The following is a 14311-nucleotide window of genomic DNA, read 5'->3' on the forward strand; positions in this document are numbered from 1 at the left end:
GGACAAGGTCAAGAGCCGAAGCTCCTCCGTTCCTGAATTCAGGGTCCCTCTACTTGCCTCATGTGCAGTCACACACCCTGCTGTCCCTGACCACTGACCGAATTTGAGGTACTTAATCTACAGGGTGTGACCGCCTCCTGAAAGAAAGCGCCCAGGTAACACCCTCCTGGATTTGCTGCAGAGTCTGAAGCTCAGATTCAACCTCATCAACTCTGAGCCAAAATTCCTCAAGCAACCAATACTTGCTGCGGATGTGGTCACTGCAGCTCACAATGGGATCTGTCAGCTCCCACATCATACAGCTACAGTACATCACCTGCTCAGCCATCTCTCCTTAGTTATTAATTTATTAATTAGTTTTACAGTTTTCTCCTTCAAATCCTGCAGACTAATCTCCACTTCCCGATCTAGACAGTGTGATCTCCAGGGAGAGGCAGAAAAACCAGAGCTAAAAACCCAGGCTAAATAGGAAAATATTCCGGGAAAATTCCTGTCTGACCCCTTGTGGCGATCAAAACGAATCTAAGTCCAGGAGATCACTATGGCCGGGGTGATATTTAAAACTAACTCTCTCCTCTCTCCCCGCTATTCAAAATGAACTCTCTTCTCTCTCCCCACGCTTTTTGAAATCTCACCAGTCTTTGGTGCCTTTGCCTGGTGCCACTTTGTTGTAAGGTTGTATGTTGTTTCATGAAGAGGTCTTGAGGTTGAACAATAATTTTATTAATAACACACAACTATGTACATACAGGCAGGATACAGTACTGATTAAGTGCTATTTTCATCACAAATTCTACCAACACTCGACTGCTCTTATGTGACTCTTGGCATCATAATGTGGGTGAAAGTGTTACCCTAGTCCCGCATTAATGCTTACAGTCCTGAACACCCAAATATTAACACCCCATTTCTAAGGGTGGCAATTTGAGGGAAGGTGGTGAGGTGATATGCATCACTGTAAATACACAAGGGTTTAATGTGAACACACTACACCTAGCTAGACACTAGAGGGAGCACCAGAGACATCATGACACAGACATTCAACCAATAGGCCAGTAAGATAGGACATGAACGATGGGCATTCACGACACACACCGAGGTGACACTACCACAGGGGGGGCATTACACCAACCCATATAAAAGGACACAGCACACATGATCTTCCTCTTTCCAGTGGAGACACTCAGTGAGTACACAGGGTTGATTTGAAACACTTCACACCCACCACGTGGATTGTAGCAGACTGGTTAGTCAGCCTGAGTAGCTATAGCAGGATTAACAGGAGAGTCGAATCCAAGTAGGAGAAATGTTAACAGTTTAATAAATGTGTTAAAGCTATCTCCAAGTCTGAACCTTCCTTTGTCAGAGTGCACATCAAGGAAGCAACTTATGCTACATCAAGAGCATAACAAAACTGGCGGCAGCTCTCGGGGCGTTTTCCCCTTACCAGGGCTGGGGGTAGGGGAGGAGGAAGGCCTGGCAGTGTCAGGACCCCTCCAGAATTTCGCTGGTAAGGCGAGGGAACGTGAAAGCGCTCCCAAGCTGGACTGAAGCGGCCACAATGGGGCAAAAGGGACGGAGCACATTTACAAATTTCTTGCAATCAAATATATTTTCTTACTTAAACACAACGGTTCTGTCTATTTGGAAAGGGGAGTGAGGGAAGAGGCGGAGGGAAGGTTTTGAAAATTGTTAATTGACAAGCTCAACATCTGAAAGCAGCAGTTGCTGAAGTGCAGTGTCCTGGCACACATCTCCTTTGACATCATTTTGGGATGTCCTTTAGCAGTACACTCTTACGGGCAGGTGATTGTTCGCTGCAATACCTGTCAGAGAGATAATTCACATTAGCTTACAGGAGGCTAGCAAATATCAACTAAGGCATCAAACTTTGTTAAACCATTTGAAGTAACCTGTGAGGCTTCTCAGGATGAACATTACATGATGGAGACTCATAAACAACTCAGCTTAAAATACATTGCAAAATCCAAATGTACTTTAGCTCTGAATCAGCTGGGAGGACAGGTATGCTAAAGTTAGTGTCCTTGAAGGAGTCAATAACACCAGTATCAAGGCCATGATCACCCAAAACCAAATCTGCTGGGCCACCCAGATGCTTAGGATGTCATAGTCCCAACTGCCAAACTCCCAACTGCCCAACCATTCTTTCACTTTCCGAGACCTCAAACTCACTTTATACCGTAAAGTATCCTTTTCATGGGTTTAACATCCTCATGACAAAGTTTTTTTAAAAACCTTCCTATCATTTTATTTGCATTTTAAACATATTTCTAAATGCTAAACACTAAGAATATAAAACATTAACCTACCAAAAAAATGGCTTCTTTGCTAGACTGAAAGATTTCCGTGTAAATAAAAAGGTGTAAACACTCGCCAAATATCCGGGTTAGTGGCCCACGTTAGCGCTGTGGCTGGATTTTTTCATTCAGCTGCTCCAGCCAAGCGCAGGGCTTCCAGCTGTCAAAAAGTCACTGGCTGGGTGTTTGAACGGCGCGCTACCAGCGCGCATATCTGAGCGGCCGCACCCAGGGTCATCACACTGTGCATGTGCGGTACACCAGGGACTTCAGTTGTGAGAGATGCAGGAAGTTACAGGCTCTTTTCTTTTACACTGACGTGATCAACTTTCCATCATTGAGGATGGACATGTTCAGTGAGCCTTTTCCATCAATTGTCGTTTAATGATCCACTACCATTCATGACTTGATGTGACAGGAGTTCAGAGCATTGATCTGATCCATTATTTGTGGGATTGGTTAGTTCTGTCAATGGCATAATAAGCTGCTGCTGCTATTTGGCATGCATGTAGGCCTGTGTTGTAGTTTCAGTAGGCTGATAGCTCAGTTTTAGGTAACCTGGTGTTGACCCTGGCCTCGCAGTCGTCATTGAAACCCTGGCTTGATGGCAATGATAGATTGAGGTAAATGTTGGGCTATCAGGTTATAGATTGTGGTTGAGTACAATTCTGCTGTTGATGGTCCACAGCGCCTCAAAGATGTTCAGTTATGAACTGCTGTATCTAATCTCTAACTTCCCCATTTTGCATAGATTTAATGCCATGTAACACAATGGAGTGGGTAAAAGGTGCCTGACACCCACAGTTGCAGAGGCAACTCCTAACAATACTGTAATGAAAAGATGTATCTGTAACGCGTAGATTAGTGTAGGTGTGGTCAAGTATGTTTTTCTCTTGTGTTGACTCTCTCACCTCATGCTGCAGCCCACGTCTGGCACATACATCCCTCGGCCAGCAATGGTGCTACTGAGCCACCTTTGGAGATGGACATTGAAGTTCCCCACTCAGAATATATTCTGTGCCCTTGCTACCTTCAACTTTTCTTCCAAATGATATTCAACTTGGAGGAGAACTGAGTCCTCTGTGGAGGGAGCGCTGTGAGTGGTAATCAGAAGTTTTCCCTGTCCACACTTGTCCAGATGACATGAGCCTTCATGACTTGCAGAGTCAATGATGAGGACTCCCAGTGTCACTCCTTCCTAACTGTTACCATTGTGCTGCTATTTCTGGATGGCGATGGACAAGTGGGACATTGATTTGGTGAATATGACTATGTCAAGCAGTTACTTGATTACGCTTTGAGACAGCTCTCACAATTTTGGCACTGGTTTCTTGGTGTTAATCAGGAGGATTTTGCAGTAATTTGCTGATATTCATCAGCATACATTAAAAATCATAACCATGTTTTTTTCATGTTATTTGGTCCTTGCAGGATCCTTCGATTGGATACTAACAAGCTTTGCCGTACAAAAGAGTGTCCCTGCCATGTTATCCACTGAGAACACTGCGGGAACCTATTCCGTAATAAATGGGGTTCGAGTCTTGAGTTTACTGTGGATAATTTCAGGACATGTCTGCCATTTTATTTTGTTCAATAATTTAGGTACAATAGACTATATTAAATATTATATTTACCTGTGTGCATCTTTCCAAAAAAATATATTTGTTTGTTTTTCAAGAAAGATATTAATGGAACTCATTTTTAAAAAAGATTATATCATCAGGGTGTACCTCTGTTTGCCAGTATTGCATATATTGATGTATGCAAAGTGTGGACGCCAGTACAACATTAGTAGTTCCATGTTTCGAAAGAGCATTTTCCCCTGACAATTAATCTGTAACTGAATTCCAAGAAAAGCAATTAATTGTCCTTGATAAATGCTTTAAAGCTAGCTCAGATAAGTATCTATTTCAGACACTGAAGGTTATGAAAATAAAGCTAGAAAGAGGTTATCGAGCATCGGGGATAGTTTTCGGCATTTTGATTCTGATGCCGAGCAGTGAATTATTATCAGGCATAGAAGGTAGTTAGCCCTTATCCAGCCAACTTGATTTTCTGTCTATCAATGCAATATTTCTGATCTGTGCTGCTCGTAGAACACAGGAGAAAAAAATTAGTTCCATGTTGCTCACGTGCTCCTGGAATAGGACTGGAGAGTTTGGAATAGGACTGACAGAGTTATTAAGCTAGCATCGATTAATATCTTTGGGGATTGGAGGAAAAAGGGCTCAGAGATTTATATTCTCATAAGGTGCATTTGCTGGAGGTTGCTTTTCTCAGCAGACTGAATGGATTGGGTAGGATCCTTCTTCCCAGGGCAAAACATACCAGGACATGCAAGTTAAAGGACCTTATTTCATATTCTCTTAGCTTTATGCGGCGCGGTGGCACAGTGGTTAGCACCACTGCCTCACAGCACCAGGGAACTGGGGTTCAATTCCAACCTTGGGCGACTAGTGAGTTTGTATGTTCTCCCCGTGGCTGCGTGGGTTTCCTCTGGGTGCTCCGGTTCCCTCTCACAGTACAAAAATGTACAGGCCATGCTAAAACTGCCCCTTAGTTTCCAACATTGTGCAGATTAGGTGGATTGGCTATGCTAAAAAAAGAAATTACCCTGTCGTGTCCAGAGATGTGCAGGTTAAGTGTGGTTACGGGGATAGGGCGAGGTAGTGGGCCTAGCTGGGGTGCTCTTTTGGATGGTCGGTGCAGACTCAATGGGCCGAGTGGCCTCCTTCTGCAATCTGCAATGTAGGGATTGTATTGATTCTTCTATGACTATACTATCAGAAAATAATGAATTCGGTATGTTTGCAAGGCATGTAAATATTGTACATTTAATACATTTAACATTTCCAGTTTAAACATCAGAAGTATTTATTTTCATTTCTTTTAGATAATCCAGTAGAGTGGTTGGTATCGGTCCCCAACAATGTCCTTTATGTTTTTTCACTTGGTGGTCCTTTCTATTTGGCAGTGGACAGTTTTTTTCTGATTAGGTGAGTTAAAAAGTTTCACAGTAAGATTTGAACTGTGTTATAACTTCTACTGCCTTTCCCAAAAACAATCACGAGGTAATCAACAGGAGATGTTCATAAACTGATGTGGAAAATAAAAAGAAATTTGGGTACGATTATTGATACATTTCCGGCTCATGTGTTTCAACAAGCAAATCAGATATTGGGGTCCTCAATGGTGTTTGACTTGAAGTTGAAGTAATTTTTTTTAACATTATATGGATCACTGGTGAAGACACAGCGCATTCTTATAAATTATCACATTGCAGCTGTATTCTGTTTCTAAATTGGGAGATTGTGTCTGATGCCTGACATTTTAGTGACATTGTGCAGCAATGTATTAGTCTCTTTGGCAATCTGATTGTGATTCAGACTGGCTGAGGCTTCAGACAGGCAAATGTATTTAACTTTTGAGGGTGATGGGAATTGAGTATATTTTCTTTCTGAGTGCATACCACAGCTCAGGGGCTGGATGGACGATGTCCTCCAAGGACAAGCCATTGATACTCTCAGCCGACCCCTAGGAAATGTACGACTCCAAGGATAAGTCTCTCGAAAAATTCTTCATTTTACTATGGGAAAGCACATGTTCTCCTCTCATTGGAGATTCAGAAGCGAGTGTGGTGGAAATAAATAAAAAATTAAATCATTCCAATTGTTAGTGGTCAGTCATTTCAACCAAAGTATAACATAAATGAAAAGAGCCCTCAAAACTTCACGTAGGGGAATAAAATTCCACAAGCCTGCTTGATTGCTCCCCTTCCACAAGCATTCAAATCCTCCATCACCGACGAACACTGACAGCCATGTGTACCATCAACAAGATGCACTGCAGGAACTCACCAAGTTTCCTTAAACAGCAGCTTCCAAATCCCCGACAACTACCATCTAGAAGGACAAGAGCAGCAGATACCTGGGGACCCCACCACCTGGAGGTTTCCCTCCAAGTCACTCACCACCCTGACTTGGAGATATATCGCCGTTCTTTCACTGTCGCTGGGGCAAAATCCTGGAACTCCCTCTCCAACAGCGCAGTGGGTGTACCTACATCTGAAGGACTGCAGGGGTTCAGGAAGGCAACTCACAACCACCATTTGAAGAACAACTAGGGATGGGCAATAAATGCCGGCCTAAGCAGCGATGCCCACATCCCGTAAATGAATTTTAGAAGGAGCACTCCAGGATATAAAGACCAGATTTACCTACCAGTGAACCTTGTGCTTTATTACACAATAGCATGTGACGTCAGAACACAGGCCTCCTTATTATGCTAGTGGGTACCTCATCATGTGGAGTCGATCCTGGGGCAAAATTCTCCGACCCCCGCAGGGTCGGAGAATCGCCCGGGGCCGGCGAAAATCCCGCCCCCGCCGTGGCCGGAATTCTCCGCCACCCGGGAATTGGCGGGGGCGGGAATTGCGCCGCGCCGATCGGCGAGCCCCCTGCGGCGATTCTCCGGCCCGCGATGGGCCGAAGTCCCGCCGCTGAGAGGCCAATCCCGCTGTCATGGTTTCAACCACCTCTGGTGGTGGCGGGTTTGGCGGCGTGAGCAGGCCCCCGGGGTCCTGGGGGGGGGGGCACGGGGGCGATCGGACCCCGGGGGTGCCCCCACGGTGGCCAGGCCCGCGATCGGGGCCCACCGATCGGCGGGCGGGCCAGTGCCATGGGGGCACTCTTTCTCTTCCGCTGCCGCCACGGCCTCCACCATGGCGGAGGCAGAAGAGAACCCCCCTACCGCGCATGCGCCGGTGGTGACGTCAGTGGCAGCAGATGCACCGGCACATGCGCAAACTGGCGAAGGCCTTTCGGCCAGCCCCGACGCCGGCCGGCGGGCATCAAAGGCCGTTGGCGACGGTTTTGGCACCAGTTGGCGTGGCGCCAACCATTCCGGCGCGGGCCTAGCCCCCAAAGGTGCGGAGAATTCCGCACCTTTGGGGAGGCCCGATGCCGGAGTGGTTGGCGCCACTCCGCTACGCCAGGACCCCCCACCCTGACGGGTCGGGGAGAATCCCGGCCCTGAGCAGAAAGAAGATTGCATAATGTTTTGGTGTCTGACTCCCACCAGAAACATTGTGCACATGGCCCACTGGCCTCTTACAACCCAGGTTGCATTTGTTGACACAACAACATGAGGGAGAGTATATCCCAACACATCCTAGGATTTCATAGAAACATAGAAAATAGAAGCAGGAGGCCATTTGGCCTTCGAGCCTGCTCCACCGTTCATTATAATTATGGCTGATCATCAAGTTCATACCCTATTCCCATACCCTATTCCCAGATTCCCCCCCATATCCCTTGATCTCTTTAGCCCCATGAGCTATACAAAGTCCTTCTTGAAATGACACAACGTTTTATCCTAAACTACTTTCTGTGGTAGTGAATTCCACAGATCCACCACTCTCTGGGTGAAGATATTTCTCCTCATCTCAGTCCTAAAACATTTACCCTCCTCCTCAAACTATGATCTATAGTTCAGGACTCCCCCACCATCGAGAACATTCTTTTTGAATCTATCCTGAATCCTGTTAGAATTTTGTAAGTTTCTATGAGATCCCCTCTCACTCTTCTAAACTCAAACGAATATAATCCTAACTGAATAAGTATCTCCTCATATGACAGTCCTGCCATCCCAGGAATCAGCCTGGTAAACCTTCGCTGCACTCCCTCCATAGCAAGAACATCCTTCCTCAGATAAGGACTCCAAAACTGCACACAATACTCCAGGTGTGGCCTCACCAATGTCCTAAACAAATGCAGTAAAACATCCCTATTCCTATACTCAAATCCTCTCAATATGAAGGCCAACATACCATTTACCTTCTTTACTACCTGCTGTATCTACGCCCTTACTTTCAGAGATTGATGCACCAGGACACCAAGGTCTCACTGAGTTTCCACCTCTCTCAATTTACACCCATTGAAATAATAACCTGCCTTCCTATTTAGGCCATTTGGAAAAAGACCCATTTATTCCTTCTCTATGTTCCCTGTCTGCGAACCCAACTTCTATCCACTTCAATACACTCCCCCTAATCCTAAGCGCTTTAACTTCACACGCTAATCTCTTTTGTGGGATTTTGTCGAAAGCTTGACCTGCTCTTGTCGTCACAGTATTTTTACAGCCAGTTCAGTTCAGCTTCTGATCAATGTTAACCTCCAGGATGTTGATAGTGGGGGATTTAGTGACGGTAACGCCATTGAATGTCGAGGGGAGATTGGTTAGATTCTCTCTTGTTGAAGATAGTCAAGAATGTTGTTACAAACTATTAGACCTGTTGCTAAATCATTAGGATTCATTAATTTGGATGATCATGAATAATTCTACAAGATTCAATATAAAAGACTGACCATGAACAGATGTCAATTTGTATTGTGATCTTTTTCAGTGGTTTGCTGAGTGCAAGAACGCTATTAAACATGCATCCTGAGGAAGGTCTGACCTTCAAAATTCTAAAGGATTATGTGATTCGGCGAATGCAAAGGTAAGTTGTTGTTTCACGTTATTTGTCAGCTCATTTTTTTCACCACAAAATCTATGTTGATACTTCAGCGAATGCTGCATTGTCGGAGCTACTGCCTTTCCAACGAAACATTAAACGGAGACACAGTCTGCCCTTTCAAATAGACATAGTTGATCCCCTGGGCGGGTTTCTCCACCCCGCCGCACCAGATTCTGGTGCGGTACGCTGCCGGTATTCTCCGTTTCACCAGCTGGTCAATGGGTTTTCCCATTGTGGGGCAGCCCCATGCCGTCAGGCAACCCCAAGGCTGCCGGCAAAACAGAGAAACCCGACGGCGGAGAATTCTGCCCCCTGTCTCTATTCAAAGAAGTGCAAGTGAATTTTCTCTGCTCCTGCCCAATATTTAACATTGAACTGACATCACGGTAACTGATCCCGTGCTTCACTCATTACTGGCTGGGGGAGCTTCGTGTGTGCAGATTGACTGCTGCATTTTCTACATTATAACCGTGACTAAAAGGTACATCCTGAGAATCTGAAGGACATTATACAAATTCAAGTTCTTCTTCTTTCTTTCCTAACATCTCTCCTGCTCCATTTTTAAATTAAACTTATCCGTTTCTCTGCATTATTAGTTCATTATTTAGATTTGCAGCTTGGGTTAGGGAAACAGAAAATCCTGAAAGAGAAAATTAATCCCACTTGGAGAGGCAAGGTTTGATCAGGGTTACTCAGATTGGCTTTGGCAGACGGAGGTCATGCCAAACAGATTTGATTGAATTTTACGAGGAGGTGACCGGGTGTATGGATGAGGGTACTGCAGTTGATGGATTTCAGCGAAGCCATTGCCAAGATCCCACATAGGAGACTGATAAAGAAGTTAAAAGCACATGAGTTTGAGGCAAATTGGATCTGAAACTGGCTTAGCATTGGGAGAGAGAGGGTGGTGGTAAAAGGATGTTTGTGTAACTGGAGGCCGGTGTCCAGTGGCGTACCATAGGGATTAGTACTCAGTCCCCTATTGTTCGTGATATATATAAACGCTATGGATGAGCATGTGAGGGGGATGAAAAGTCACTTTGCAGATGACATTATGTGTTTGATAGGGTGGTTAATGGTGAGGAAGAAGATCTTAGGTTGTAGGAAGATGGGTTGGTCAGATGGGAAGATCAATGGCAGGTGGATTTTAACTCTGAAAAGTGTGAGGTGATGCACTTTGGAAGGAGTACCAAGACAATGAATGGCAGGACACTAGGAAGCTCAGAGGAACAGAAGGATCTTGGGGAGTTTCTCCACAGATCCTTGAAGGCAACAGGACAGGTTAACGGGATATTATAGAATTTACAGTGCAGAAGGAGGCCATTCGGCCCATCGAGTCTGCACCGGCTCTTGGAAAGAGCACCCTACCCAAGGTCAACACCTCCACCCTATCCCAATAACCCAGTAACCCCCCCCCCCAACCCCAAGGGCAGTTTTGGAAACTAAGGGCAATTTAGCATAGCCCATCCACCTAACTTGCACATCTTTGGACTGTGGGAGGAAACCGGAGCACCCGGAGTAAACCCACGCAGACATGGGGAGAACGTGCAGACTCCGCACAGACAGTGACCCAAGCCGGGAATCGAACCTGGGACCCTGGAGCTGTGAAGCCATTGTGCTATCCACAATGCTACCGTGCTGCCCCAAAGTTAAGAAGGCATATGGGACACTTGCCTTTATCAGCCATGGCATAGATTATAAGAGCAGGGAGGTTATGTTAGATCTGGACAAAATTTTACAAAGGCCACAGCTGAAGTACTATGTGCAGTTCTGGTCACCTCACTATAATAAGGATGTGGTTACACTGGAACGTGTGCAGAGGATATTCACCAGGATGTTTGAGCTACGAAAAGAGACTGGAGAGGCTTGGTTTGCTTTCTTTAGAGCAGAGAAGGCTGACGGAGGAGCTGAATTGAGGTGTATAAGATTATGAGGTGTATGGACAGGATGGGTAGGATGCAGCTGTTCCTCTTAGTTGACGTGTCAATAATGAGGGGCATAATTTTAAGGTGAGGAGCAGGAAGTCGAGAGGAGATTTGAGGAAAATATTTCAAACCCAGAGGGTGCTGGGAGTGTGGAATGTACTGCCTGAGAGGGTTGTAGAGGCAGAAAACCTCACAACCTTTAAAAATTATTTGGATGAGCACTTGAAATGTCATAATATTCAAGGCTATGACCCAAGTGCAGGAAAGTGGGATTGGCATAGATTGATTGAAGTTTTGTTGGTGCAGACTCAATGGGCCGAAGGGACTCTGTACTGTACTGTGTGACTCTATTACTCTGAGTATTAGTACAGTGTTGCAAGCCAGCTTGCCTCAGGGCAGCAAACAGAAGGATGACATTTCAGTTCAGTAGTGTGTAAGTGATGCATTGATGGAAGTGCCATCATCCGGGCGAGACAGTAAACAAGACAAAGGTAAATGTGATATATCCAATGTCATTATACATCAAAGGGGAGGGTTGTTTTCCTAACGTCCTGGCCAATATTTACCATTCAAACAACAGATGAACTGGTTATTTACCTCACTGCTGTTTGTGGAACCTTGCTGTGTACAAATTGGCTACTGCATTCCCTTACAAAACTGACGTGTTGGGTATGCTGGGTCTGTGATGACTGCATTTACCAGAGCAGTAGAAGAGACAGGTTACCAACATTGTAGAAGAACAACTATATTTTATTTAACTATGAGCTGTTAAACATACTTGCACTATGGGTTGACACTATGTTGGGTTGACTGAAGACCTATGGCTAACCTGACCAGACTATACAGCTAGCACATGGCAGATGTTCGTGTTACTGATTACGGGCTCTGGCTGTCTCAGAGGCTGCATCCCGAGAGAGCGGGAAAATTAGTGCCCTCTGGCTTTATAGTGACTGTGCCCTGTCTGGTGATTGGCTGCTGTGTTCTGTGTGTTGATTGGTCTTTCAGTGTGTCAGTCAGTGTGTGTCTATGCACCATCATATACTTGTGTGTATATTATGACATCTCCCCTTCATTAAAAAAAAATATGTGTATGTGGCAATAAATAGTGTGGTATGTGAATGTTCCTGACTATGTGGGGCATATGTGAGCATATTTACAGGACTATATACAAAAGTTCTAACATATTTACGCAGGAAGGCATCTAGTGCAGATAGATTGTATATAACACAAAGCAGAACATGTACAAACTAGTGAATTAATAAACAGGGTAACAAAACAATCAGTTCATGAGTTTAGAAAGTTCAGAAATTAAGGCAGTTCATAAATTCAGTCTCTGTGGTGGGTGACAAATTCTGGTTGACAGCCTCAAGGGTGAGTCAGGGGCCGCCTGCTCTGGAACGGGCGGGACTGTGTCAGTCGCAGAGGGTGGCAACACAAAAGGTAGATCTGCAAACTCTGTGACGGGCCTGTCCTGAGGGCGAGGCAGGGCATGACGATCTGGCGGCGAGCGTGGAAGGAGTCGTAGTGCCCGCCGATTTCGGCAAAGAAGAGAGCCGTCCTGTAGATGAACCAAAAAGGACCTGGGGGCCACTTGTTTGAGTACCACAGGGGGGGCGGACCAGCCACCTTCGGGAAGTTGGACACGAACCTTGTCATCAGGAGCAAGAGTAGGGAGATCCGTGGCGCGTGCGTCGTACGGCGATTTGTGTTGGGCCCGAGACAACTGCATTTGACGCAGGACCGGAAGGTTGTCCCAGTCCGGGACATGAATGGCCGGCACCGTTGTTCGCAACGTGCGGTTCATCAACAATTGAGCTGGTGACAGGCCAGTGGACAGTGGAGCTGACCTGTAGGCAATTAGTGCGAGGTAAAAGTCGGATCCTGCATCGGCCACCCTGCACAGGAGTCGTTTGACAATGTGCACCCCCTTCTCAGCTTTGCCATTGTAGTGGGGTAGTGGGGACTGGAGGTGACATGCATGAAATTATATCGCCTGGCAAAATTGGACCACTCCTGACTAGCAAAACATGGGCCATTGTCGGACATGACCGTGAGAGGGATGCCATGGCGAGCAAAAGTCTCCTTGCACACACGGATGACCGCTGTCGATGTGAGGTCGTGTAGCCTAACTACCTCCGGGTAGTTAGAGAAGTAGTCCACTATGAGGATGTAGTCCCGGCCTAGCGCATGGAAAATATCAATGCCCATTTTGGTCCAGGGGGACGACACCAGCTCATGGCTGAGCTGGCTGGAATCGCTGGCATGTCGGGCAGTTGAGAACGGAGTTGGCGATGTCCTGGTTGATGCCAGGCTAGTACACTGCCTCACGGGCCCGCCGGCGGCACTTCTCCACCCCCCAGGTGACCCTCATGGAGCTGCTCAAGGACGAGTCCCCGCATGCTGTGCGGAATGACGATCCTGTCCAACTTTAGCAGAATTCCATCTACCACTGCCAGATCATCTTTGTTGTAGAATTGTGGGCATTGGCCCTTGAGCCATCCGTCTGTCAGATGGCGCATGACGCGTTGGAGCAGAGGATCATTGGCTGTTTCACGACGAATCTGGATGAGTCGTTTGTCCGTGGCGGGCAGGTTAGATGCGCAGAACGCAACCTGAGCATCAATTAGGCACATGAAGCCCGACGGCTCGCAGGGCATGGTGACAGAACGGGAGAGTGCATCGGCGACAATGAGCTCCTTACCCGGGGTGTAGATGAGTTTGAAGTCATACCGCTTGAGTTTAAGGAGGATGCGTTGCAGGTGTGGCGCATGTCATTAAGGTCTTTTTGAATAATGTTGACCAATGGCCTGTGGTCTGTTTCGACTGTGAATTTTGGGAGTCCATAGACGTAGTCATGGAATTTGACAATTCCCATGAGAAGGCCCAGGCACTCTTTTTCGATTTGCGCATAGCGTTGCTCGGTGGGCGTCATTGCACGCGATGCGTATGCGACTGGAGCCCATGAGGAGGCGTCATCGCGTTGGAGGAGCACTGCTCCAATGTCGGACTGGCTCGCATCAGTGGAGATCTTCGTCTCCTTGGCAGGGTCGAAGAATGCCAATACTGGGGCCTTGGTGAGTTTCGCCCTGAGTTCTCGCCATTCTTATTCGTGGGCGGGGAGCCATTGGAATTCGGTTGTCTTCTTCACCAGATTTCGGAGAGCCGTGGTGTGGGATGCGAGGTTGGGGATGAACTTTCCCAGGAAGTTGACCATGTCCAGGAAGCGGAGGACCGCCTTCTTGTCCTCCGGTGTCTTCATGGCATTAATGGCCGACTCCTTGTCAGCATCCGGCTGCACACCAAACTGTGATATGTGGTCTCCGAGGAATTTTATTTCTGTTTGACCAAAGGAGCATTTGGCTCTTGAGACCGTGCCCTGTCTGGTGATTGGCTGCTGTTTTCTGTATGTTGATTGGTCTTTCAGTGTGTCAGTCAGTGTGTGTCTACGCACCATCATATACTTGTGTGTATATTATGACAAAAACAACAGTGATTACATTGCAAATGTAATGAATTGGCTGTTCAGCACTATTGGAGTTCACAATGACATG

At 46.4% G+C, this 14311-nt stretch overlaps 1 protein-coding gene across 1 annotated transcript in view; it reads left to right on the forward strand.

Moving 5' to 3' along the window:
* Nucleotides 1-14311, forward strand: part of oacyl (O-acyltransferase like) — a 116020-nt gene that overhangs the window by 49103 nt on the left and 52606 nt on the right. Inside the window, exons 10-12 of the mRNA XM_038792951.1 lie at nucleotides 3750-3920; nucleotides 5212-5314; nucleotides 8722-8817. Coding sequence (XP_038648879.1) covers nucleotides 3750-3920; nucleotides 5212-5314; nucleotides 8722-8817 — 370 coding nt within the window. The remainder of the gene's footprint in view (nucleotides 1-3749; nucleotides 3921-5211; nucleotides 5315-8721; nucleotides 8818-14311) is intronic.

The sequence above is a fragment of the Scyliorhinus canicula genome, chromosome 3, assembly GCF_902713615.1.
Source record: "Scyliorhinus canicula chromosome 3, sScyCan1.1, whole genome shotgun sequence".
NCBI classification, from domain to species: domain Eukaryota; kingdom Metazoa; phylum Chordata; class Chondrichthyes; order Carcharhiniformes; family Scyliorhinidae; genus Scyliorhinus; species Scyliorhinus canicula.